This window comes from Halichoerus grypus, chromosome 15, assembly GCF_964656455.1.
Source record: "Halichoerus grypus chromosome 15, mHalGry1.hap1.1, whole genome shotgun sequence".
NCBI classification, from domain to species: domain Eukaryota; kingdom Metazoa; phylum Chordata; class Mammalia; order Carnivora; family Phocidae; genus Halichoerus; species Halichoerus grypus.
This window is the reverse complement of record NC_135726.1, coordinates 669,018-694,508: the sequence shown is the minus strand read 5'-3', so window position 1 is coordinate 694,508 and position 25,491 is coordinate 669,018. Positions and strand designations below refer to the sequence as shown.

General features: G+C 61.6%; 2 protein-coding genes across 2 annotated transcripts; one reads left to right on the top strand and one right to left on the bottom strand.

The window, feature by feature from the left end:
• CDH15 (cadherin 15) lies at nucleotides 1–20,145 on the top strand. Its single transcript, XM_078063503.1, has 15 exons — nucleotides 1–42; nucleotides 3,843–3,905; nucleotides 6,325–6,483; nucleotides 6,668–6,823; nucleotides 7,870–8,014; nucleotides 13,463–13,623; nucleotides 14,531–14,659; nucleotides 15,125–15,310; nucleotides 16,140–16,393; nucleotides 17,055–17,197; nucleotides 17,361–17,597; nucleotides 17,878–18,117; nucleotides 18,274–18,410; nucleotides 18,672–18,839; nucleotides 19,601–20,145. Exons 1-15 carry the CDS (start codon nucleotides 1–3, stop codon nucleotides 19,799–19,801), a joined length of 2,421 nt encoding a protein of 806 aa, XP_077919629.1. The 3' UTR covers nucleotides 19,802–20,145.
• Nucleotides 20,146–20,372: 227 nt separating this feature from the next.
• SLC22A31 (solute carrier family 22 member 31) lies at nucleotides 20,373–25,034 on the bottom strand. Its single transcript, XM_036119703.2, has 9 exons — nucleotides 24,901–25,034; nucleotides 23,162–23,265; nucleotides 22,881–23,035; nucleotides 22,421–22,589; nucleotides 22,086–22,228; nucleotides 21,879–21,987; nucleotides 21,542–21,756; nucleotides 21,114–21,225; nucleotides 20,373–20,770 (listed from the first exon to the last, which is right to left on the bottom strand). The coding sequence occupies exons 2-9, from the start codon at nucleotides 23,218–23,220 to the stop codon at nucleotides 20,488–20,490; spliced, it is 1,245 nt and encodes a 414-aa protein (XP_035975596.2). The 5' UTR covers nucleotides 23,221–23,265; nucleotides 24,901–25,034; the 3' UTR covers nucleotides 20,373–20,487.
• Between the last annotated feature and the right edge of the window lie 457 nt (nucleotides 25,035–25,491).

Below are 25,491 nucleotides of genomic sequence, written 5' to 3'. Positions count from 1 at the left end.
ATGGACATCGCGCTCCTCCTCGCCCTCGGGCTGCTGGCCCAGGTAAGGCGTCTGGCCGCGCGGGGTCCCTTGCCCCCTGCCCTGTCGGACGGTGTCACAGTGAAACGCGCCCGGGGCCACTGGCCCTGGCCACCTTTGGGGGACCCATGAGCTGAGGAGTCATGGGTGGGTGCCCGGTGGGCAGCTCTGTTCAGGGCGCTCTGTGGCCCAAGGAGCTGTAGAGGCAGGGTAACCGCCTCCGCCAGGACCGGTCGGGCAGCCAAGCTGGGTGGCCGCCGGGAGACCACCAGGCCGGCCCTTAACCGGAGGTCGCCCAGCAACCCTGTGGGGCTTGTGGTGAGCGCCAGGGCGAGGGGGCGCAGCAGGAGCACCCCCAGCTGGAGGAGCCTGCAGACCAGAATCTCTAAGGACACCCCTGCTGAGTTGCCAGATGACCCTGCTTGGTCTTGGGTGGAGCCCGAGACACCCCCACCCTGTGCCCGGCGGGCAGGGTCAGCTCTGGAACCCACTGTCCCTTGGGAGTGCTCTGGAGCCAGGCCCCCGGGCACATAAAGCCTGCCACCCCCACACTCCTGGCCCGCCCCCAGTTCCCTGGTCCCTCTGCCTGGGAGCAGGGTGGGTGGAAGGAAGCCCTCTCCCCACCAAGGACCCCCCCCCCCCGAGGTGGCCCTTTGGGCTGGGCAGGCACTAGGCTGGGCCTGGGAGTGGAGCCCGTGGCCTGCCTTCTGAGTCAGGGTCACAGGCCAGGGGCCAGGGCCGGGCAGTGGTGGGGCCCTGTGCATACCCCAGGACCGTAGTTCTCCTCCACATGACAGGTAGTGAGCCCCGGGGCTTAGCCCGTTCACGCCCACAGGGGACTGCTGCTCCAGGGCCGGACGCTGGGGAGGAGCACCCGCTCTGGGGGCTTCTGGAGTCCCCCTGACTCCACAGAGCTCTGGCTGGAAGCTGATCAGGTGCCCACCAGCTGGAGCCCCCAGCAACTGGTCCCTCGGGGCACCCAGCTCCGGGCACCTCCACCCCTGCCCTGCAGCCTCCCCTGTCCCCTCCACAGTAGCCCCGCCCGGGCCTGGGCTGCCCAAGTTCAGGGGGCTGCCCACAACCTGCTTTCCTCCAGCCCTCTGCTGGGAGGCCACACCGCACCGGGGGTCTTCTGGCTGCCGCCCTGCAGGGCCCTATGCACCCCCGCACTGGGGTCCATTCCAGAAGGCGGCACACCTCTCATGCCCCCTCCCCACCTGCTGCAGGAACAGCAGTCCACCCCACCTTGCGAATGGACCCAGTATATCGGACATGCTGGAGAGTAGCTCCTGTGGGTTTGGGGTGTCGACCTTTCACCAGGCCCCAGGAGAACTCTGCTGCAGGGGAGGGAAGTAGTCCCCTCCCGGATTCTTCTCCCCGCCCGGGGCTATTGCAGAATGACCCCCCCCCCACACACACACACACACACACACACACTTTAGGGATTTGGGCTTGGCCACTCAAGTTTTGCACTCAGTGTGGCTCAGATGAGTGCCAGTGTGAGGGGAGCTTTTCCTAGCCCCCTGAACTAGGACTGGGTCAGGACCCTGCCCACCCCTCCCCCACCCAGCTCTCCTGTCCGGCCACATGGCAGCTGATGGCTGCTCCTCGGTACCCCTCCTCCACCTCCGTGAGCCCCCACCACAGGCCAGCCTGGGCTTGGCAGAACTGTCTCAGGGGGGCCCTGGGTGGGGCCCTGGGGACAGGACTCTGCATTGATTGATATGTTGCTTACCGGTAGGTTTGGACAAGGCATGGCTCTCCCCTTCCTGTGTCCCCTGAAGTCTCAGCCAGCAAGCTTAGAGTGTGTACTTTCAGAACTGGTCTCTGTCGGCTCCCTCCGCTGGCCCACACTGTCCCCATCGCTGGGCAACCCCTGGGCCCCCACCCCACCTGAGAGTGGTAGAGGGATGGGGGGGCGTGGATGATTCAGGGCAAACCCATGCCCTGTTGGGAGGGGGTCTAAGCGGGTGTCTGGTGAGACACGTGGCTTCTGAAAGGATGATGAGGCCATAGCTGCGCTCCTGGGGACTTGGCAAAGTGTGAAGAGCCACCAGGGCAACGTGGCCACGTCCTCAGTATGGGGAGGGGTCATCATCCCCACGGTAGGGTAGTGTGACAGTAACGGGGGCAGCGGAGGGAAGCCAGCTCCTGGGCCACTGTCCTCTCCCAGGTGGGCAGGGCAGCCGGGGATCACGGTGGTGTGGCCCGCAGTGGGGAAGCAGGCTGGGCAAACAGCTGCTCCTCTCCACTTGCCCCGCTGCTATGCCCCTCACCCCTCCTTTGAAGCAGCAGCTGCAGGGGAATGCAGGGGGGGACATGCAGGGGTGCCTGTGGGCCAGGGCAACAGCTGGGTCCATTCCTGGCATGCCTGATGCCTGCCAGGCCATCCAGGAACGGGGTGGTCCGGATTCCAGCCTGGGGGGAAGGGGCTCGGGCCTGGGAAGCTTGTGGGGAGTGCAGCCCCCACCCACACTCCAGCAGGCTGCAGGCCTCCCACCTGGTCCCTAGAACATGAGAAACCCAGGGCAGGGAGCGGCGTTGGAGGGGCCTGCGCACTCGCAAGTGTGGGATTAACCCCAGAACCTCTTCCTCAAGCCCCTTTCTGCAGCTGCATTATGTAAGTTTTGCCCAGCTACACTGGGCAGGGTAAGAGAAAATGTTCCCTTCCCTGGATTCAATCACATCACGCGGTGGGCAGGGCTCCGAGAAGCTGGGCCACAGAAGCAATGTCCACCCAAGCGCAGGCCTGCTGCCTGCCGTCTGAATCTTGGCAGTGGTTTTAGGGAGCCCCAGGGGCCCCTAAAGGCCAGCAGTGCCAGGAGATAAAGCAGGCTCTCCTCACTTGACACCCAGCCTCCCCAGTCAGCAGCTTCTCCACCCAGGGCGACCACCCAGGGCAGGTGAGCACCCGGCTTTCCTCCCAGGCTCCTGGGAGACTGGGCCGTGCCTTCTCATTCCTTGCTCTGGACACACCAGGGGCTGGTGGAGAGAAGCAGAGAACTCTTGGCCGTGCCCAGGTGGAACAGGTTCCCACAGGGGGCAGTGGGGAGCTTTAGGGCTCAGAAGCCCTTGGGATTGGGTGTCGGGGCTGGGGGCCGGCGCAGTGAGGGGACGATGGCCCGTGTCTCTAGAGCTTGCAGACTGTGCTCTCAGGTTCTTGGTTAAGGGGAAGGCCAAGGACGAGCATGGGGGTGTCATTGGGCATCATTTGGGGGAAGTGGGTCCATGAGGCCCATTGGCTCTGGCCTGACATGGGAAGCAGCAAGGCTGGATGGCGTAGGTGAGCCCATTCCACTCCATGGTGTTTTCTGTGGTGGCCGTCCTCTGTCCATGTGCTGGGGATCTGTGTGAGCTGGCTTTGTCCGTGTGGCTTTGTCCTGGCACCAGATGTCCCATGATCCCCCAGGTGGCTCCCAGGCCTTCCCCCAGCTGGCCACGTCGTCTGGGAAGGGGGTGGTAGGAGGACAAAGACTAGCTGAGCAATGCCCCGGATAGCCGGAAGTGGGCTGTGGCCCAGCCCAGCCACCCCACCCACCGCAGCCTCTGATCTGGGCAGGGGGCCCCTGCCAAGGCTCTGTGGCTTCTGCTGACCTCCTGGACTTGGGCCGTGGACAGACTGGGGCCCGTGGACTCCCACTGGCCCCACAGCACACTGGTGGACATCAGGGAGCATCAGCCAAGGTGGCTGACAGGGACTGGTGGGGGCAGCCGGAGGCTCTGTGTGGGCTGGACAGGGCAGAGCGTGTCCCCTCCTGTTCCTCCAGGAGCCTGAGGTCAAGGACTGTGTGCGGAATGCCCCCCCCCCCCCCCCCCCCCCCCAGTGCTCTGGATCCAGCTCCAATCTCCTCCACACTGAGGCTGGGCTGCTTCCAGAGCAGGCTTCTGTGAGTGGTGGAGGCTCAGACTCCGGTTCCCTGGGCCCCCAGCTCTGGTGCTCTCTGGCTGTGTGGGCTTGAGCAAATGGCTCAGCCTCTCTGAGCCCCGCGCTGGGGAACCGTGACGTGAGACAGTCACCACCCTTTCCTAGGGGTTGTGAGGGCTGAGAGAGGGCCAGGGCAGGGGGACAGGAAGTGAGAGAGGAGGAGGACCGGGGAGGATGCCGAGCGCCATGCTGGCCTCGGGGTGCTCAGGAAGCAGATGCTGTCCCCACTAGCGTGATGACAAAGGCCAGCAGGTCTCCACTTGGCGGGAACAGCATGCTGACCTGGAAGTGGTTTGTGCTCCGTGGTTTTGGCGAGAAAGCCCCCACTGTCCCAGGCAGGCTTGGGACCAACGCTGCCATCTGTCAGGCTGCAGGTGGCTTGGGGGCCCGGCCAGGAGCTCGGTCCTTTCTATAAACCGTGTTCCCAGCTACCTGGATTCCAGGCCCCTGGGGTTTCAGATGAGGAGGCAGGAGGATTCCAGAACTGAGGAGGCGGCCTGGGGCCACAAGGAGAGATGAGCGGTCGCTTGAATGTTACTGCTGTTTTGTCTACAAAGTGTGTCCAAATGTGTTACGTGCTAGCCCCGGGCACAGAGACAAAGCCTGGCTGGGTGCGGGGGAGGCCGGGGACGAGCGTGGAGGCAGCCGACATCTCCTTCCTGCCCCTGTCCTGTCCCACCCCATCCCATGCTCGCCCCTCTGTGCACTGCGTGGCCCAAGGCAGCAGCTGGGGGGTGAGCTCAAGGGGTTGAGGAGGGACGGGGCTGCCAGGAAGCAGGGCCCCCCTTTGGAGGCGCCCTGGGAGCCACCCCTGTCCACCTGAGCAGGAAGGAGCCCCCCTCCAGAAGGGCCCAAGGGCCTGGAGACCCTGTGTGGGGCCAGGGAGCTTCTAGGGCTATCCCTGGAGCACCAAGGGCTGGTGTCTGGGCGGGGGAGCCCCTCTGCATGCCCCCAGCCGGCCGGGGACAGGCAGGGCGCCCCTACACCTGCGGTGTTGTGGGGTGGGCGTGGCCAGCCTTGGAGGGCGTATTGCTCACGTTCTCCTGCAGCCAAACCCAGCTGGGTCCCAGCCGGTGACCCGCCCCCTCCCCCAGGCCCCAGCCCGATCTGACAGCTCTTCTCCAAGCCCAGCCAGACTCTGCCTCTGGATACCCAGGTGCCCAGCCAGCCACAGAGCCCGAGCCCACGCTGCTGGGGAGCCTGCGGCAGAGACCCCATAGCTAAACCAGGGCCATCCCAGGAAATTCAGGATGTGTTTGAGGGCTGTGGCCAGCTCTGCCCTTAACTCATGGGATGGGTGCCTTTTCTGGCCTCCAACTCCATCTGAGCTATGAGGTGGGACTATCTGTGGTCACCATGGGGAGCTGACACTGGGTCTCGAGAGACTTTCGGCATCACGGATGCCCCCCTCCTACCATGCTTCTTCATGGCCCCAGTTCTGAGCCCAAAGCCTGGCCCAGGGAAGGGCCTGGGGTGTGCCTGCATGCCCCCACCCCACCCCTGGGGTGCCACATGCCCCCCATCCTCCCTCGGCAGCCCTACAGGCCCCAGGCCCCTCAGTTTCCCGGAGAGGGAGGGAGGAATGATCCCCGGGTTCCAGCAACCAGAGTACTGGTGTGACCTTGGTCCATGGTTCTGGGGCACCCGCATGGGGGCGGCCCCTGGTGTTGCTGTCCTGTCTCTGCCCCACGGGCCCTGCGCACCCACCAGCGGCTGGGTCCATCTGCACCGGGAATTCAGAGCAGTTTCCAATCCCTACCGACGTCCTGGAAATCGGGGCCTGTCTTCCTTCCCACGGAGCAGCCGGGAGATGCCATGTGGGGGCTGCCCCTCCAGACCCCTGAAGAGCCTGCACAAAGGCCCGCCTCCTGGAAGCATTGGAGTCTTCAGACAGGAGCATGGGCCTGGTCAGCCTGGACCGACCCTTGAGAACTGAAGCCCCGAGGAGGCCTGGTGGGGCTGCTTGTCGCCTCCACGGCCCCACCCCTGACAGATCCAGCCTTGGGGAAGGGGAGGGATGCCCCCAGCACCCGCCTCTCTTGCCTGCCCCACCCCATTAGCCACACTCTGCTCACACAAAACGCCCCTGGGAGCCCCCCTTCCCCAACTCTTGTTCCCGGTGGCTGCCTTAGCCCCCACTCTGCCTCCCTCTGCCCTGAGCACCCCGTGCTCCCCAAACCCTGGCAGCCTCCATTTCTCCCAGCCACTCTGCAAGCATTCAGGCCTGGGTCCTGGTCCCAGGAACCCCCAGGCGAGGACAGGAGCCAGATGCAGGGCGGTGGGGCTCTCCCGGGGCCGTGAGCTCAGGACTCTGGTGGTTGGGTCTCTGGGGCCCGGCTCGCATGCTGTGTGATTGACAGCTGTCTCTGTCTTTGTTGTAGAGCTTGGGCCTGTCCTTGGGGGTCTCTGCGCAGAAGAGGCCCAGTATCCTATTCCCCTGGCAGCGGGCAGCCGTGCCAGGCCGCGTGCGAAGAGCCTGGGTCATCCCCCCCATTAGTGTATCCGAGAACCACAAGCGCCTCCCATACCCCCTGGTGCAGGTGAGGGGGCCAAGGGCGGTCCGGGGCAGAGCAGGGGCTGGGCTGTCCCCGGTGGGTCCCTGAAGGTGTGTGGTTGAGGACAGGTACGCCTTTGGGGCTGTGGGCTGGGGGAGGGGTCAGGCTGTGAAGGGGAGGGACCCTGGCTTTGGGGGCATCTCCCCCAGCCTGTGTTCTGCCCTCACAGATCAAGTCGGACAAGCAGCCCCTGGGCAGTGTCATCTACAGCATCCAAGGTCCTGGTGTGGACGAGGAGCCCCAGGGCGTGTTCTCCATCGACAAGTTCACGGGGAAGGTGTTCCTGAATGCCATGCTGGACCGGGAGAAGACAGACCGCTTCAGGGTGGGGCCCGCTGTAGGGGGGGCTGGCAAGAAGCTGGGGGCCTCCTCCCACCAGGCTCCTGGTCCCAGTGTTGGGGCATTAGGCCACATATCCTTCATTGGGAGATAGGCACAAGGATTTGGGCCTAAGTCCAAAGAAGGTGTTGAGAATTATATTCCCATTTAACAGATGAGCATGCACAAACTGAGGCCCCAGGGAGGTGGGGCTTGGTCCTGCTCAGGGAGGCTGTCAGCCTCCCAGAAAAGCACCACTGGACCCTGGTGTAGTCTTCACCCCTACACCAGCTCTGCCCCCAGCCTGGCTACGTCTGGTGGGAGTGGGGTGTTGCAAAGAATCCCACGGTATGGCAATTCCCAATGGCAGCAGTCCCTTGATTCCAGGGACAGGACCCACCCCTTGGAGGAGAGGTTTGAGACTGAGGCTGGTGGGGAGGGAGATTAGGAGCCAGGCTGGTACTGGCAAGCGGCTGCAGAGGGGAGCGTGGACACCCCTGAGCTCCCCTACAGAGTAGTCTGCCCTCCCCAGCCTGGCCTCTCCAAAATGCTGGAATATGTCCAGGGGGGAGGAGGCTTCTGGCTTGGGATTTCCTGTGCTCGGACTTTAACAAGCTCTTGGTTGGTTCCCTTATACAGAGTTACCAGAGCCCGTGATTTCACCTCGAAATGATACCACACCCACTCCCTGAAAGTGTGGGAAATGGTTTAATTTTAAGTGTTCAGGTATTTAGTAAGCTTCAAGAGGAGCCTAAACCAATTAGCAGAAGGGAAGCGGGAGGGCTAGTGAGAGTGTACCTTCAGTCTCACACAAAGCACAGCTGTGAGCTTCCCAGCAGCCAAGGCCATAGGGGAAGCTGTGGGCCAGCAGGCTGGTCTTCGGGGAGGTTGCTTCGGCCATGCACACATCCTACCCTGTGCCGTTTGTCCCCTATTGAAGCTGGTGTTCCCAGCGGGACTCCGAGTCTGCACTCGCTGTCCCTTTGCACGGCCTGGTGGGAACCACCCAAATCTGGGGAGCACAGCACCAGCCCTTCCTCTCTGCTTGGCTAGCTAAGGGCCTTTGCTCTGGACCTGGGAGGAGCCACCCTAGAGGAGCCCACGGACCTGGAGATCGTGGTCGTGGATCAGAATGACAACCGGCCCGTCTTCCGGCAGGAGGCGTTCACGGGCCGAGTGCTGGAGGGTGCGGTCCCAGGTGAGGGGGAGCTCGGGGGGCTTCCGCGGAGGGGCTCCGAGTCGGTCTGAAGGCCCAGGGTTCCCTTCGGCAACACTTTCTGTGGTCCTTCGAACAGTCGGAAAATAAGCAGACTCTCCAAGAGTAGGGACTTTCCACAAGTCAGCTCGAGTCACTTCCCATTTCAATATAAACTTCAAACCCCGACGTCTCCCCAAAGGCGACGAGAGGACTCGCGGATGGCGAGCTCTGGGGGCCGCTGCAGCTCTGCACAGAGGTAAAATCCACACAGCATACGAGGAGCCTCTCCGTGGATTTGGCACGGGCACCGGGCCCTAACCAGCTCCTCGGGCCGGTTTCAGAGCTCTTTCGTCCCCCCCAGGAAACCCACCCCCATTAGCAGTCACCCTGCTCCTTGCTTCTCAGTCCTACATCTTGATTGCAAACCTTCTGTCCTTCATGAGTCTTTACGGGATGGCCTTGCTTCCTCACCTGTCCCAGGCAGGACGGACCTCATTCTAAACAGCAACTCCCTTCTTCCTTCCCGCTCTGCTCCCAGGGGTTTGGGGCAAAGCTCGGGCAAGCCGTGCACCTCAGGCGGGGAGTGTGGGCTCAGGGGACGTGGGCTCCTGCTTGGCCACTCGTGGTTCTTTTATTTCATCTCAGTTTTTGTGTTTCAAGACTTAAAATAAATTTTTTCCTTCTATTTTTTAAAAAAGATTCATTTATTTGAGAGATAGTGTGTCTTCTCCCTCTCCCACTCCCCCTGCTTGTGTTCCCTCTCTCGCTGTGTCTCTCTGTCAAATGAATAAAATCTTAAAAAAAAAAAAAAAGAGATAGTGTGCGAGCACAGGGCGGAGGAGTAGAGGGAGGGGGAGGGACAGTCCTAAGACGACTCCACGCTGAGTTCATGTGGGCTGGATCCCAGGACCCTGAGATCACGACCTGAGCCGAAACCAGGAGTCAGACGCTTAACCGACTGAGCCACCCAGGTGCCCCTACTTCTTTTTATTTTGACATAATTTGAGACTTGCAAAAAAGCTGCAAAGAATTGCAACAGAGATGTGATGTTTATCATGTTTGCTTTAAACTTTTTTTTTTTTCTTTTTTTCTTTTTTTCCTTCCTTCCTGCCTCCTTCCTTTCTGGCCTGCTGGCCGCAGACCGGATCCCCTCAAAGAATTCACCCTCTTAACTTTGACACAGTGTAACTCTCAGAATCAGGAAGTTAATGTCGACACACACTTAACAGTTTCAGCCCCGGAATGCCTTTATAGCAGAGAACCTCCTCTCAGGTCCCACCTCTCTTCTGAATCCCCCATGTGTTGGGGAGTATTGTCCACCCTCTCCAGGAGAGGCTCCCACACCCTGACCCGTTCTTTCCCAGCTCTGTCGGGTAACGGCCCCAACACCTGCTCAGCCGTAGATCTGGTTCTCTTGGCTGTTTGATCATTGAGGACGGATTCTGCTCTCGCTCTTCTGTGTGTGAAAGCACAGGAGAGAGGGAGGGAAACGGTAAACATCTGGGAATGCAGGATGGCTCTGCTTGGGGAGGCGGCTGGCAAGCCGGTGCAGATGGTCTTCTCTGCAGCGGGGCTGGCCCTGGCCTCTGTTGCCGCCTTAGTTCAGCCTCCTGGGGCTCCTCTTGGTATTGATACTGTACGTCAGCTTCAGCAAGCCCTGCGTGGTCCATGCACAGAGGACTCTTTCCCTGCTCCTGTCCCCCTCCCAGGGTGACCGCTGTTGCATGGTACCTGGGCAAGGCTCTATCGGAGCAGGGGGTCTCGGTTGTAGGTGGTCCCTGTGCACCTGAGCCTTTGGAGTGGAGCTTTATCGGGGTTCTCTTCCTCCAGCTCAGGGCAGCATCCCCCCCTCCTCCTTCAGCCCCCACCATTGCCCAGAGCATCACTGGGTGTCTAGTTCTCCTTGCCCCAAACTTAGGCAGACCTTCCGTGAGCCACAGGCGCCCTCCCAGGCTTCCTCCTGCCCCCGTGTTTCTTGTGAGCCCTCCAGGGCCAGTGGAGAAGAGCTGACCATGGGCACAGACCCCCTTGTGTGGGGGCTCCCACGACTTTGAGCTGTCACGGTCGTCCACACTCAGCCTTGGCCAGTCTGATCCACTTCCTCTGCCTGCCTGCCCTGCTCCACCAAACGTCCACCCTGTCCTCAGGCTGGGCACATCCTGGATGCCAGTTTATCATTTTACCTTGTGCCCACGCCAATCAGACGAACTCAAGTACGATTTCGTGCGTCACCCGCGCGTTCCCGTCGTTAGCTGGGGGTGCATTCCCTGCCCACCGTTCTCTTCTGTCTGCAGTAGTACTCGCTTAGCTGTTAGGTTTTTAGGACACTGACATTTTTTTCTCAACAAAATTTTGTTGTGCTGAAATAAGTACAAATGCTACCATCCTACCCATTTTTAAGGGGCAGTCCAGTGGTATTAGATTCATTCATAATGTTGTTTGGCGTCCCCACCACTCGTCCCTGTAACTCTCCTTCTTCCCACATAGAAACTCTGCCTCCCCTTCCCCAGGTCCTGGCTCCCGCCATCTACTCTCCACCCCTATCGATGTGTCTACTCTACGGACCTCCTGTCAGTGGACTCGTGCAGCCTTTGTCCTTCTGTGACTGGCTGGTTTCGCTGACCACGAGTGTCCCCAGGTCCAGCCCGTAGCACGCGTCAGATTTCCCTCCTCCTTAAAGCTGAATGATACCCCATTACCTGGATGGACCACATTTCCCTTATCCATTCGCTTGTACATGGACACTTGGGCTGCTTTCACGTTTTAGCTCTTGTGAATAATGTTGTTACAAACATGAGTGTACAAACAGGTCTTCAGGCTCCTGCTTTCAGAAGTGGAATTGCTGGGTCATAGGGTAGCTCTGTGAGTGATGCCATGCTGTTTCCCCCACAAGCAGTGCACAGGGTCCCAGTCTCTCCGCATCCTTGCGGATGTTTATTTTCTGGGTTTTTTTGTAGTAGCCATCCTAACAGGCGTGAGGTGGTGTCTCACTCTTGTTTTGGTTTGCATGTCGCTGATGATGAGTGATGTGTGGAGCATCTTTTCAAATGCGTATTGGACATCTGTGTGTTTTATTTGGAGGAATGTCTCTTCAGGTCCTTTGCCCAGCTTTGGATTGTGCTGTGTTTTTGTTGTTAAGTTTTTTTTTTTTTTTAAGATTTTATTTATTTATTTGACAGAGACACAGCGAGAGAGGGAACACAAGCAGGGGGAGTGGGAGAGGGAGAAGCAGGCTTCCCGCGGAGCAGGGAGCCCGATGTGGGGCTCGATCCCAGGACCCTGAGACCATGACCTGAGCCGAAGGCAGACGCTTAATGACTGAGCCACCCAGGCGCCCCTTGTTGTTGAGTTTTATGGGCTCTCTGTACCCCTGCGTATTCCTTGATCCATAGATATATCTATATGATTTCCACATATTTTCTCCCATTCTGTGGATTACCTTTTTTACCTGGTTGGGAGTTTCTTTGATGCACAGTGTTTGAAAATGTTCACGAGTCCAGTTTGTCTAGTTTTTGGTCCTGGTGCCTTTGGCATCCTATCCGGAAACCATTACCGAATCCAGTGTTGTGAAATGTTTGCCCTGTTTTCTTCTAAGAGTTTTATAGTTTTAGGTCTTACGTTTAGGTCTTTGATCTACTTTGAGTTAATTTGTGTATATGGTGTGAGGTAAGGGTCCAGCTTCATTCTTCTGCAGGGAGATGTCCAGCTTTTCCAGCACGATTTGTTGAAAAAGACTGTTCTTCTCCCCATTGAATGGTCTTGGCACCCTGGCCAAAAATTACTTGACCACACGTGTGTGGGGTTATTCCTGCATTCCATTCCACTGGTCTATCTCGTGGCCATACCACACTGTTTTGATCACTGTACCTTTGGAGTAGTTTTGAAATCAAAAAGTATGAGTCTTCCAGTTTTGTTCTTTCTCAAGATTGTTTTAGTTATTTGGGTTTCCTTGAGATTCTGTATAATTTTAGAATGGTTTTTCTACTTATGCAAAGAAATTGTCCTTGGGATCTTGATAGAGATTGCATTGCATCTGTAGATCGCTTTGGGCAGTACTGACATTTAATGATAATAAGTCTCCCAGGGCGCCTGGATGGCTCAGTCAGTTAAGCATCCGACTCTTGATTTCAGTTCAGGTTGTGAGATCGAGCCCCACCTTGGGCTCCAAGCTGGGCGTGGAGTCTGCTTGAGACTCTCCCTCTGCCCCTACCCCCCACAAAAAGAATATATATATATAAATATATAAATATATTATGTATAATAAATATATATTCCATATATATCATATAAAAACTTATATATATGTATGTATTTAAAGTCTCCTAATCCATGAACGTGGGATGTGGTTCCGTTTACTTGTGTCTTTCATTTCTCTCCGTGGTGTTTTGTAGTTTTCAGTGTACAGGTCCTAACACTGACATTCTAAAGCACTTACGCAGTTATTTTGGAGACTGTGGGTCTGAGTGGGAGTTTGTGTGGTTGGATTCGGGATTTGCACTGTGGTGATGCCGCGTTCTCCTTGGTGCCTCCTGTCGGGAGGCACACATGTCCCATTCCTGAAGACATGGCTTCGATCTGCCTCGTTAAGGGAGTGTCTGCCAGGCTTCTCCACTGTGATTTTTATATTTTTCCCTTTGTAATTAATAGGTATCTTTTGGAAGATACCCTGAGACTGTGCAGGTACCCTGATACCCCTTACCCAGCAGAGTTGGCATCTGCTGAGGGTCTTGTTCCCACGGCTGGGAGGTGCTGGTTCCCTCCTCCGGTGTCTCTTCTCCCTTCGTCAGGGGGCTTTCTGCTCTATGAGGGCACTTCTCCCCTCTGTGCAGATGTGCTTGCGTATGTTACTGTTTTGTTTTGTTTTTCATATTTCTCTGGACTCTCAGAGTCTGATTCATTCAGTGGGTTAGGATTCATTTACAGCCATTACTTTGATGCCCAAATTGTCCCATGTTTGGCCGACAGGAGGCTCATCAGACTGGCTTCTTGTTGGGCCCTTCCAGCAGGCAGAGCTGGGAGCTCTGCTCCTCTGTAGACAGATGTGTCCACGTGTGTGTTGTGTGTGCGCATGTGTGCATGTTGCATGTGCCACTCACACCGGTACATACGTGTTTCTCACCTTCGTTAGTCGTGAGTTCCCACTGGCCCTCTCTCTCCCCGGGGCTGGCCCCAGGGTCTCCAGCTGGCTCTCCCCATGTGACCCCGGGCTCTCGGCCCCTCCTGGGCTGTCTCCACGTCTGGGAACACGGGTGTCAGCTCTTGATTAAACATGTATATCAGACGCCCTGCTTCCTCCTCCAAACAGCACAAGACAAAAGGTTCAAGTTTGTGCAGGCCAGATGGGGGGCTGGACCTGGCATGGTGGGCCATAGGCGAGTGTCGAGACACATCCTGGGGGTCGGGTTGGCACCTGTGTGCATTGTCCCTGCTCATCCCTGTCCTTACTAGGCACCTACGTGACCAGGGCCGAGGCCACAGATGCTGATGACCCAGAAACCGACAACGCAGCCCTGAGGTACTCCATCCTGGAGCAGGGCAGCCCCCAGCTCTTCAGCATTGATGAGCACACGGGGGACATACGCACCGTGCAAGTGGGTCTGGACCGTGAGGTGAGATGACCTCAGACGCTGGGGGGCAGCCAGGGGCCCTTCTGACCCATCTTTGCCCACCTTGTTGTCCCTCTGAGCCTGATGGGGGCAGCTCACTTCCAGTTGGGCCCCCTGCCCCAGCCTTGCCTGCCCCAGATGCTCCCCCTGCCACAGGAGCAGGGAGCCCCCCACTTGCTGCAGACCCTCGCAGTGGCTTGGGGCTCACCCTCAGCTGGGACACCTCTGCCTCGTGGCTGGTTGTGGGGTTAGGTCCAGGGAGGCCTGGAAGTCCGTCCGTGCAGTCTGTCCGTGCAGCGCCTGGCCCTGACAAGTCCTCAGTGTGTTTTCCTCTGCCCGGTTGCCTGCAAAGGCTTCAGGCTTCCTGGCCTCGGGTAGAGCCACGCGAGTGGCTCCACAGGGACCAGTCGTGCTCTGGAGTAATGGCCACTCTGTGTAGTCTTCCTCTGTGGGGACCCCTGCTGCCCCTCGCTGCCGGGCTTCTGTCCAGCTTTGACACCTCCGGGAAGCCCTCCTTGGTTTCCCCATGGCCACCTGCACAGCTCTGTCTGGTCCCTTGCAGCCTTGGGTGGTCTTCATTGGTCTGTCTCTCTCTCTGCCTCCGGACATGGCTCCCCAGGACAGGGACCAGCTCACTGGTGCCCTTCAGCATCCAGCACTCAGTAGGTGCTCAGTGAATCATGTCCAACTTGGTAACTGACCTCTTGCCCCCTCATAGGCTGGGGCAGAGTGTGGGCTTGGCAGTGGTGTGGTCAGACCCAGAGAGCCAGGTAGCACGTTTGGCCCCAGAGCTTGGGTCCAGGGCAGGGCGCTTGGGGCCACTTGGGGCTCCGGATGCCCCCAGGGCTCTCCTGTGAGGGTTCCTTGCCCCACCCCCCAGGCCCCCGACTGCGTGTTCCTGTGCCCCCAGGTGGTCGCCGTGTACAACCTGACCCTGCAGGCTGCCGATATGTCTGGAGACGGCCTCACCGCCACGGCCTCCGCCATCATCACCCTGGAGGACATCAATGACAATGCACCCGGGTTCACCGGGGACGAGGTGCTGCCGCCGTCCACGCCCCTGCTGGCCCCTGCTGCGGACTGCCCTTCCCTCCTCTGGCTCCTGGCAGGGACACAGGACTTTGTGGAGGGATGGGAGGTTGGGTGCTTTGGAGAAGGAGCCGTGCATGGGTAAGGCGGAAACCCAAGCTAGAGTAGCTGCTGTGAGCACGTAAGCATGGTCGGAGGAGCTGGAGAGAGGCCCTGGGGAGAAGCAGCCCTTGGGCAGCAGGAAGGAACCTTCCCTACAGCCTTGCTGTGTGGGAGGGGGCAGCCAGCCCTGCCCTCCGGGAGAAGGCAGCCCACAGGGTGCCTGGCCCACAGCTGGACCCACAGAGTGGGGCTCATGGGGACCCCTGGGGGGCTGGGTGGGCCACAGAGTTGGCTGGGAGGGAATGAGGGAGGGCATCCCCGCACAGGACCATCTCCCTGCCCCCTGGCAGTAACGAGGGCTGGGCTCCCACAGTTCTTCATGGAGGTCGCAGAGGCTGTCAGCGGAGTGGATGTGGGGCGGCTCGAGGTGGAGGACAGGGACCTGCCAGGCTCCCCCAACTGGGCGGCCAGGTTCACCATCCTGGAGGGCGACCCCGATGGACAGTTCGCTATCCGCACAGACCCCAAGACCAACGAGGGCGTGCTGTCCGTGGTGAAGGTGAGTGGGGTGCATGGCTCTCCTAGCTGGGGTCCGGCTGCTGGCCCCGAGCGCAGGGGGCCCTGTCTGGGGCATCCTCCGGAGAGAGCAGAATGCTGGGGGAGCCGGGAACGCTGGGGCTCTAGGCTCAGGCCACACTGGCCCCAGGGCACCAGGACCGGAAGGAGGGGCGCCCCCACTGCCCGTGGGCTGTCTATGGAGCTTGGCCTCTTCAGGCGTGTGGTGATGTGTATGAACACATCTGCCGGATGGGAGACCAGAGACCCAGAAGCCGCGGGAGCTACGGGGACGCCACACATAGAGGTGCAGGTCCACTTAGATACGAAACAGGAAGGGCTTTATTGCAAGAAGCAGGTTTGCAGGGCCGGCCAGCAGGCTGGAAACGCCTTTCTCCTCAGGAAGATCTCCATTTGCTCTTGATGACTTTGAGCTACTGAGGAGGCCCACTCAGGTCATCCAAGATCATCTTCATTTAAAGTCAGCTGATGATAGAGGTTAATCTAACCCCAGCTACCAAACCCCTTCTCCACAATCCCCTGATGAGTGTTGCCCGAGCCACCAGGGAGCACCACCTGACCAGAGACACGGAAGGTTGATGGCACAACACCTAACACGTTCCTTTTGAGTGATGAGTATTTATCGTTTTTACATCATTCTTTGCGCCTTTTGGTCCTGAATCATTTTTATTTTCCAGGGCTGAAAAGGGAAAGGGACTGTGAGGAGAGACGGCGGGGCAGCAGGACCCCTGTGGGGGCCTCGCCGTGCCCCGTAGCTGCCTCTGGGGGGCCCGGGGTCGTGAGTGACTTCCAGTTCTGCTCCCCCTCTCCAGCCCCTGGACTACGAGCGTTGTGAGCAGTACGACCTCACAGTGGAAGTGCAGAACGAGGCTCCCCTGCAGGCGGCTGCCCCCAGGGCCGAGCGGGGCCAGGCCAGGGTCCGCGTGCAGGTGCACGATGTCAATGAGGAGCCCGTGTTCCAGGAGAACCCACTGCGGACCAGCCTGCCCGAGGGGGCGCTCCCAGGAACCCCCGTGGCCTCCTTCGCTGCCCAAGACCCTGACACCCAGCAGCTGCAGAGGCTCAGGTGGGGGCCGCAGGGGTAAGGCAGAGGGAGCTAAGGGCCCCGTTTGTCCATTTCCCAGCCAGGGCCAGGAGCATGGCTGAGGGTTCCCATCAGTGCCCTGATCAGAGGGTGGAGGGCTCGTCTGTGCATCCCTGAGGGTCCGTGGGGTCTCACACCCTGTGCATGTGTGCATGCTGCTGTGAATTTGTCCCATAAGGCAGGGCTGGGACCTGCCCAGTCTGTTCTGGCCAGCCTGAGTGCCCAGCCCCGTCCCTTCTGGTGAGCTGATGCTCCCATGGGCTCAGCTGTTCAGAGTTTGGATTTCATCCCCAGCACGGCCCTGTGTATCTGTGCGTGTCTCCATGGTTCCCATGCATTGAACTTTGCTGTGGTACTCAGTGGCCATGGGGCCCTGGCCCCGGGCCTCAGTTTCCTCATCTGTCAACTGGGACAGTAAACACCAACTCACGGCAGTTGGAGGACTAGCTTCAGAGGTGCACGTGTGTGCATATGGTGTGTATGCGTGTGGGGAATGGACACGTGTGTGTGTATACGTGTGGGATCTATGTGCGTGTATGCATGTGGGGGTGTATTACATGTGTGCGTGTGTGTTGAAGTGTGACCACACTCCTGGGGGTCCTGTGTAAGCTCAGGGCCACTCTGTCCCCTCCTCGGCCAATAGCTACTCCAAGGACTACGACCCAGAGGACTGGCTGCAAGTGGACAGAGCCACGGGTTGGGTCCAGACCCAGCGAGTGCTCAGCCCAGCATCACCTTTCCTCAAGGACGGCTGGTACAGGGCCATTATCCTGGCTTTCGACAATGGTGAGGGCTGACCTGTGCCTGGTCTCCTGGGCTCCCTGATCCGGGCTCGGCATCCCTGTCACTGCCCAGGGGCTCAGAGCTGTGCGCTCCATGGAGCAGACTTCTAGGGTGGGCGCTCTGCTCTAGCAGAGCAAGGAGCCCACCAGGCCTCTTCTGCCTGCAGCCTCCCCACCTCGTACGGCCACTGGGACCCTGTCCATTGAGATCCTGGAGGTCAATGACCACGCCCCTGAGCTGTCCCCACCATCTGGTAGTGTGTGCAGCAGGCCAGATCAGGGCTCTGGCCTTCTCCTGGGGGCCACGGATGAGGACCTGCCCCCCCACGGGGCCCCCTTCCACTTTCAGCTGAGTCCCCGGGTCCCAGAGCTGACCCAGAACTGGAGCATTAGCCAGATTAATGGTGAGCTCCCCCAACCACAATCCCTAGGGCCCAGACCTGAGATGAGGGGGTGGGGTGGGGGGGCATTCAACACCGCGGTCCTCTGGTTCCCACTGCCGTGCATCCTCAGGCGGGGCGGGGCTTTCACTCGCAGGGGGCAGATGGGGAAACGGAGGCCCGGGGTCTCAGGATCCCTGCCCAGCAGCAGAGGGCGCGGAGGGGCCCTGGAAGGATAGGGTGGGGGTGGGGTGGGGACTCCTTTGGCCCGGAGACCCCTGCTGACCTTGGGCGCCCTCCGCAGTGAGCCACGCGCGCTTGCGTCTGCGCCACCAGGTCCAGGAGGGTCTGCACCGCCTCAGCCTGCTCCTCCGAGACTCAGGGCAGCCGCCCCAGCAGCGCGAGCAGCCCCTGAACGTGACGGTGTGCCGCTGCGGCCAGGACGGTGCCTGCCTGCCAGGGGCCGCTGCCCGGCGCGCGGGGGGCGCGGGCGTCAGCCTGGGCGCCCTGGTCATCGTGCTGGCCAGCGTCATCCTGCTCCTCTGTGAGTCCCACGTGCTGCCACCTGCTGCCCGCAGGCCCCGCCCCCAGCCGGCCCCGCCCCCAGCCGGCCCCGCCCCACGCCCGACGTCCCGTCCAGCCTTGTCTTGAGGGCCAGGCACCCACCGCCTCCTGTCTGCTCTCCCTCCTTCCCACTCAGTGCTTGCCCTGCCAGTGGCCCTCGTCACGCGGTCCCGGCAGCAGTCCGGGGACAAGGGACTTCTGCACGGGCTGCACGACGACCTCCGGGACAACATCCTCAACTACGATGAGCAGGGGGGCGGAGAGGAGGACCAGGTGAGGGAGGGCGTTGGGGGATGTGGTGGGTTAGAAATGTTAAGTGGTGGGGAGGGTCCCTGAGGAGCCGAGGCTGTGGGCCCCCACCCAGCATCCCCCCAACCCTCCCCCCTCCCCCTGTCCAGGTGGAGGGGCGGGGCCCCAGCTGGCCAGCAGGTCCTCATAGGTCCTCGCCCCCAGGCACGTCCCGCACAAGGTGGCTGGGAGGGAAACCCCACCCTGTGATTGATCGGGGCTGAATTCCGCCTACTTCGTCCCCAGGATGCCTATGACATCAACCAGCTGCGCCACCCAACAGAGCTGGCAGCCCTGCGCGCCCCCCTGGGACGGCCGCCACTGCGCCGAGATGCCCCGTTCAGCCGAGTGCGCCCCCAGCCACCCCGCATGCTGCCCACCAGCCCTGCCGATATCGCTGACTTCATCAATGACGTAGGTGCCCCTGGAGGACCACAGCCACAGAAGTCCTGTGGGAAAAGGAAGCTGACCAGCCCCTGGGGGATACTGGTGGGCGTGGTTGAGCTTGGGTGGGTTGGGGCTTGCTCTGGAGCACTTTCCATTGGGCACCGACAGAGAAAAGTGGGTGTGCTCCCGGGGCTGGGAGTGCAGCTGTCCCCGGAATCCAGGCACCCCGGTAGTTTATGTGGACACAGCATCAGGGGTTCCTGCAGGAGATGCCCAGAACACGGGAACCCAGTTGGGGGGCTGGGGGAGAACACAAGGGCACCTCCCACTACTCTACCAGGTGCCGCCTGCTGGCACAGGAAGTGCCCCTGGTCAGAGAAACACCCCGACAGATGCCTGGGCACAAACAAGCCCAGGTGCAGGTCACAGCTAGGAGGGTGTGTGACCCCGTGGGTGACAGGGCAGAGATGGAGGTGACAGAACCATTTGCAAAATTTTTAAAAGGGAGAAAGCAGGTGGTCTCCCAGGTGGGATGTCAGGGAGTCTCAAGTATCCCAGCCCTAAGGAAGAAGAGCCACCCAGAGGGAAATGTCTCTTCACATCCTGGGCAGGGGCTCCTAGCTCTTGTGTGCTTGGGGCTGTGCCCCTCAGGCCTCCTCTGCCCATCTGCTGCCCCCCCCCTAGTGTCTATGCCTCGGGCTAGCTTGCCCTGTGCTGCAGCCTGGGTGGTGGAGGGCACCCGGGGTTGGAGTGTGCAGGGGTCCTGAGCTCCCGGGGCCTCTCCGCAGGGCTTGGAGGTGGCAGACAGTGACCCCAGCGTCCCGCCCTACGACACAGCTCTCATCTATGACTACGAGGGGGATGGTTCTGTGGCAGGAACCCTGAGCTCCATCCTGTCCAGCCTGGGGGACGAGGACCAAGACTACAGCTGCCTCCGGGACTGGGGCCCCCGCTTTGCCCGGCTGGCTGACCTGTACGGACCCCCGTGAGGGCCAGGGCAGCGGGTTTTCTGATCAGACCCCAGACGCGGAGGGCAGACGTCCTTCCCAGGACAGGCAGCCTGACCTCAAGGGCCTGGTGCGCAGCTGTGAGGGCCGGCTGACCTCTGCAGAGGCGGCCAGAGGGTACCGGGCTCCGTCCCTGAGGCCCTTGTGCAGCCTGCTTCTCCTGGGGAGACCCGAGTCCAGGGGGCCCGCAGCCTGGAGCGCCGGATCGCATCGGAAAGGAGAACCAGACAACCCGGCTCTCAGTCGCCCCCCACTTACCGGACCTCATCTGTGTGAAAGGAAGTAGCCCTCCCTCCCTCCCTCCCCAGAATTAAAAACGTGCTCTTCTCTCCATGGCGGGCGCGCAATGACCTGCAGAGCCCAGTTCCACCCGCTCCTGTCTGCGGCACTGGGCTGCCCCCCAGCCCCCCGCTGTCCCCCAGGGCGTGGGCATGGTGGGAGGGGCTGTAGGCGGTAGTGAGCTACACGGAGCCGGTGGGCCCCGGGGGTGCGGCCTGCGCGAAGCAGCAGTGAGGACACCAAGTTCCATGGATGTCTTTATCCTGGGGGGCGGGGGTGCGAGCAGCGGGGCCCCAGCGCGGGGGGGGGGGGGGACACGGCTCCGCCCGCAGCCCCGCCGCACCGGCCCGCGGCACCCGAGGGAGCTGCGGCCAGCCCTCCTGGCCCCGCTACTGCGGACGGGGGGTGGGCGGCAGCAGCGGCAGGCGGTCCGGGCGGAGGCGGCCCCCGCGGAGTGGGGACCGGCACAGGCGGTCGGCGTCCTGCAGCGACGCGGGCAGCCCGCGGCCCCGGCTCTCGGGCAGCAGCAGGGCGCACAGCAGGGCCAGGATGGCGAAGGACGCGAAGACCACGTGGTGCAGGAAGAAGCCCCGCCGGCCGTGCAGGTCGGCCAGGGGGGCGGCCGCCTGGCCCAGGAAGCCGGCCCCCAGCACGAGGCCCAGGCCGGCCCCCCTGCGGGAGAGGGCCTGCTGTTGGGGGGCAGTGGGGGTACCGGGGAGACGGGAGGGGGCGGGGGCACAGCGTGGGGGCTCCGGGAAAACCAAACTCAAAAGTTTTTGTGGAAAAAGGTTCTCTTCCCCATCCTGGAACAAGTTTTGTTCTTTTCATTAGGGAAATGAGAAACCGGCTTTCCCCCTGGGATTCTGTCCTCTCTGGGGGCTGCCTCAACTCTGCCCACCCCCCACTCCCTTCTGTGAGCAGTGTCCCCCAAGCCCCCTGGGAAGGGCCGGTCTGAAGGCTGCGTAGGGAGGATGGGAGGGTGGGCGGGGCTGGGAAGGCTGGGGTGTGGCCTCACCTGCTCACGGTGGGCAATACCTCTGCTGCGAAGAGGCTGCTGAGAGCCGACACGGCCTGGGAGGCCAGGAGACCCAGGACAGAGAGGGACCACATGGTCCATTCTGGCAGGTCTGGGGACGGGGAGAAGGCTCGCATACTGCCCGTGGGGCCTGGCCTCCCAGCCTCTCACCACGCCGCTCCACCCTGTGCCGGCCGGGGGTGTCGGGGGCTCCCGGCCGCCCCTACTTGAACCAGATCCTTTTATTGAGCCCCTTCCCGTAGGATCCTTCGGGTGTCAGTTTGGCTACACAGCGGGGACATGGATTGGGTAAAAGGCACAGCTTCATCCCAACACCTGTGCCTCTCGCTTGTGGGCCCAGGAGGGGGCTGATCCCAGTGCCCCACATCAGTCAGACCCTCAGCCAAACACAAGGACTCCACACTCACACTGGGTCCCGGCAAGAAGCAGTAGGGATGCCAGGCCCATGACCAGGGTGCCCAGCAAGAGGACTGGGCGTCGTCCCCAGCGGTCCCCCGTCAGCAGCAGGAACACAGTGGCTACGACCTCCAGGCCAGCGCCCAGGAAGTAGAGCTGGTAGAAGGCGGGCTCACTCGGGCTCAGGCTGCGGAGGAAGCTGGCTCTGATGCCCCCGCAGATCAGTCTGGGAGGGAGGGAGGCAGCGAGGGGGGAGCTATGGCCCAACCAGGACAGGGGACTCCAGCAACCAAAGACCCACCCTGGGAGGAAGGCTCAGCCCGCCCGCCCACGCCCTCCCCTCCTCACGAACTGAAGCCCAGGATGAGCCCATTTCTCCAGGCGACGCTGCTGTGCCGGAGCTCCAGGATGGAGTGGTACCGGGGCTGGGGGCTCCCTGCACCCAGCGTGTCCAGTTCTGTGGCTCCGGGGATATGAGGGGGCACAGATGAGGGGCTGACCCTTCTCCTCCCTTCCCTAGCACCCATATCTCCCTTCTCCTGGCTGGTGCATTACCCGTAGCGAGGGAGCTCTCCTCTGAGCTGTCCTCGGGGTCCACGCCCCCAGCTTCCGCAAAGTGCCACAGGATCTTCCTGGCTCGGGCTGGCTGTCCCGTGGCCAGCAGCCACCGGGGAGACTCCGGGAACAGGGAGGGGAACCTGCAAGGACAGGGTGAGGATGCCCCCGGGTCCTCTCTGTAGGGATGACTGAGGCCAATGCCCCCGCCCAGGACCCAGGGGGAGAGGACATGCCATGGCTTCCCGGGTCCCCGTCCCATTCCCACATGCATGGAGGGAAGTGACACACGCAGCCTCAACCGCTGTTACTGAGCCATCTACCACCACACTTACCCCCAAAAGAGCAGCAAAAGCCCTGTGACCAGGGCGCTCAGCCCCTGCAGAAGGCGCCAGTCCTGCGTGAGCAGGGCCAGGCCGGGCAGCAGCAGGGTGCCCAGCACCGAGAAGAGGCCAGCTGCCACGGAGAACACCAGGCGGTGGGGGGGGTCGCACAGCTCCAGGCCTAAGCAGAAACAGCCTGAGACCAAGGCCTCTTGGGACAGCTGCTCTGTCCAGGGCTGTGGGGGACCAGTGACTAGCCTACCATGTCCGAGGCCACCCACTGCCTCCTCCAGCTCCCGGACCTTCCCACCAACAGCACAGCTCACAGAACAGAGTGCTCCTCCCGCCTTCACCAGAAGGGCCCTCAATGGGAGTGCCAGAGAGGCCTCCCGTGCCACCTGACTCGGCCCTGCAGCCGAGTGGGAGGCCTTGCCGGAGGGGGTGCTCCCCGCAAGCACCCCACGGTACTCACGAGCCACGTAGAGGGCCAGGGAAAAGCCTGCCAAGGCCCCCCCGTGAAGCAGCCTCAGAGCCAGCAGGGCAGGAAAGCTGGCCGCCAGGGCCTCACTGGCCCCCAGGCCCGTGGCCAGCACCAGGGAGGCCACAAACACAGCCCGACGTCCAAACCTGGGGGGGGGGGGGCGGCAGGGGACACACGTGGCTGAGGGTCAGGACAACTTGGGGATCTAGCTAGACCCCGAAGGGCTTGAAGGTAGGGCTCCTGGGGCAGAAGGGAAAGGGCCAGCATCTCACCAGTCACAGCATGCACCCAGGAGGACACAGCCCAGCAGCCAGCCCAGGAGGTGGCCCATCTGCTCCAGAGGCACCTTCCAGCCGTCCGCACACACGAGGTTCCACTACGGGGGACACCAATCACCTGTGGGCTGGCCAGGTCCACCCTCCCCCGTGCTGGAGTTCCCAGAGTGTCAGGCTGCCAAGGGCCCTAGATGTCTCGCTCAAGGTCACACAGCATACTCTCCTGACTCTGGAAGTCTTCCGCTGGCATGTGAACAGTTCCTGGTCTGAGGCCCCACCCGGAGCCCCACGTCTGCTTTCTGGTTTTCTCTGGATAGGTAGTCCCACTCCCCTCTGGGCAGCCATTGCTGACCCACCACAGGTGACTTGATTGGCCTACCGCTGGGCCGAGGGCCGTGCCGGGCCGCGCCCTCACTTCCCCCCTGCCCTGCTCATTTGAAGAGTGACTCCGGGAACAGGCTGGAGGGCTGGGCTCACCCGCTTTTCCCGGACAAGGGCCCTTGACCTCAGTTTTGCCCTTCCCCACCTCTCCTTCCAGGTGTCCGCGCCTCTCCTCAGACCTAACGTACTGTTTTGGGTCACACTACATCAGAGTTTTTAGTTTAAAAACCAAACGTTGGGGCGCCTGGGTGGCTCAGTCGTTAAGCGTCTGCCTTCGGCTCAGGTCATGATCCCAGGGTCCTGGGATCGAGCCCCGCATCGGGCTCCCCGCTCTGCAGGAAGCCTGCTTCTCCCTCTCCCACTTCCCCTGCTTGTGTTCCCTCTCTCGCTGTGTCTCTCTCTGTCAAATAAATAAATAAAAATCTTAAAAAAAAAAAAAAATAAAAATAAATAAAAAAATAAAAACCAAACGTTCACGAAAGCTGGGGGGGGGGGCTGATTGATCAGTACCCCAACAAAAGGGCAGGTGCGACGGGGAACAGAATGGGACGGAGGAGGAGAAGCCCAGCCAGTTTCAGGGCTCCAGGCAGGGATGTGGCAACCCTGTCCCAGTTTCCACACTGGGGCCAATCCACCCAGGGGCCAATCCACCCAAGGACAGAGTCAGGGCTGTGGGGCCCAGGCCAAGAGGGAGGCAGAGCTGGGCAGGTCCTAGCCCGAGGGACGAAGGAGAGGACGAGGGGCCTGGGAGGTTCCAGCTGCCCCTTCCCCATCTCTTCCCACCCAGACCCCTGAGTTGCCCCCGCCCCCCCGCCAGCTTGTTTGCACGTCAGCGGGAAGGTTTGCTATCTCAGTGTGGCTACCTTGATTCAAAACCTCCTGTCTTGGGAACCCAATTTCGACACCTACACGGCCCAAAGCCACAGCTTACTCAAAACGTTGGTGGCTCTGAAGTGCCACGTACCGCGGACCACCTGGCGCTTATGTGCTCATACCTTCAGCTGAACTCCTCTTCCTCCAGGCTGCCCGCCCACACTGGCAGACCTCGGGCAGCGGGTTCTGCCATTACGCCTGGCCCCCGTCTACTCGGGCATCTGCTGCATCATCTGACCCCCAACTAAGAGCCCAGCATGACAGCGCCAGCAGACCAAGGGCAGAAGACAAGGGGGCAGGAGGAGGTGGGGACAGAGGAAAGGGGGAGCAGAGGACGGGGCACAGAGACTGGGGCGCGGGGGCCGGAAGAGCGGGAGACAGAGGGACAGAGAGGAGAGAGGAGGCGGGGTGGGGGGCTGGGCGGAAGGCGGAGCGCCGGGGGCCCAGCCCGTGCGACGCTCCTCCGCGGCTCGGGCGCGCACCTGGGTGACCGGGCTGCGCAGCAGGCCGGCGGCGGGCAGCGTGTAGTACCAGCCGCGCGTGCAGGGCCGGGTGCCGTTGGGGCGAGCGCGGGACGCTGACTCGGGGTAGCGCAGGAGCAGGCAGGGGCTCGGGGCGCGCGCGGGCCCCAGGCGCGGCACACTGGCGTCGAGCAGCGCGGAACCGCGCAGGGCGCGCAGCGCTGGGGGCAGCAGCGCGGGGTCCGGCCGGCAGTGGTGCGCCGGCAGCGCGGTCAGCAGCGGCTCCGAGCCCACCGCCAGCCCCAGCGCCACGCACGGCAGCCACGAGGCGGCGGCCAGCAGACGCCGGGCCCGGCCGAAGCCTCCCGCCGCGCGCAGAACCCGCGTCTCCGCCTCCATCAGCGCCTCTGCGCTCGGCCGGGCGGGGCTGCGCGGGAGCGGAGCCACTGAAGGCGGGTCCCTGGGGCCTAGGGCGGCGGGGGCGTGGCCCGAGGGAGCGGGCTAGGTGAGGGTCACCGCGCCCTCGCCCCCGCCACGGGGGTTGCGGAGGCGTAGTGGTGGCACGTGGTCAGCTCGGCGTCCAGCGCAGCCAAGTGGAGGCGCGGAGCGATC

Excerpts from the sequence above, each read along its gene's own strand:
- CDH15 (XM_078063503.1), top strand. The coding sequence starts at position 1 with ATGGACATCGCGCTCCTCCTCGCCCTCGGGCTGCTGGCCCAG. Across the intron at positions 16,394-17,054 it reads CAGCAGCTGCAGAGGCTCAG|CTACTCCAAGGACTACGACC; the intron begins GTGGGGGCCGCA and ends CTCGGCCAATAG. Across the intron at positions 18,118-18,273 it reads CAGCGTCATCCTGCTCCTCT|TGCTTGCCCTGCCAGTGGCC; the intron begins GTGAGTCCCACG and ends CTTCCCACTCAG.
- SLC22A31 (XM_036119703.2), bottom strand. The coding sequence starts at position 23,220 with ATGGGCCACCTCCTGGGCTGGCTGCTGGGCTGTGTCCTCCTGGGTGCA. Across the intron at positions 22,229-22,420 it reads CTTTTGCTGCTCTTTTGGGG|GTTCCCCTCCCTGTTCCCGG; the intron begins GTAAGTGTGGTG and ends CTGTCCTTGCAG. Across the intron at positions 21,988-22,085 it reads GGAGAGCTCCCTCGCTACGG|AACTGGACACGCTGGGTGCA; the intron begins GTAATGCACCAG and ends CCGGAGCCACAG.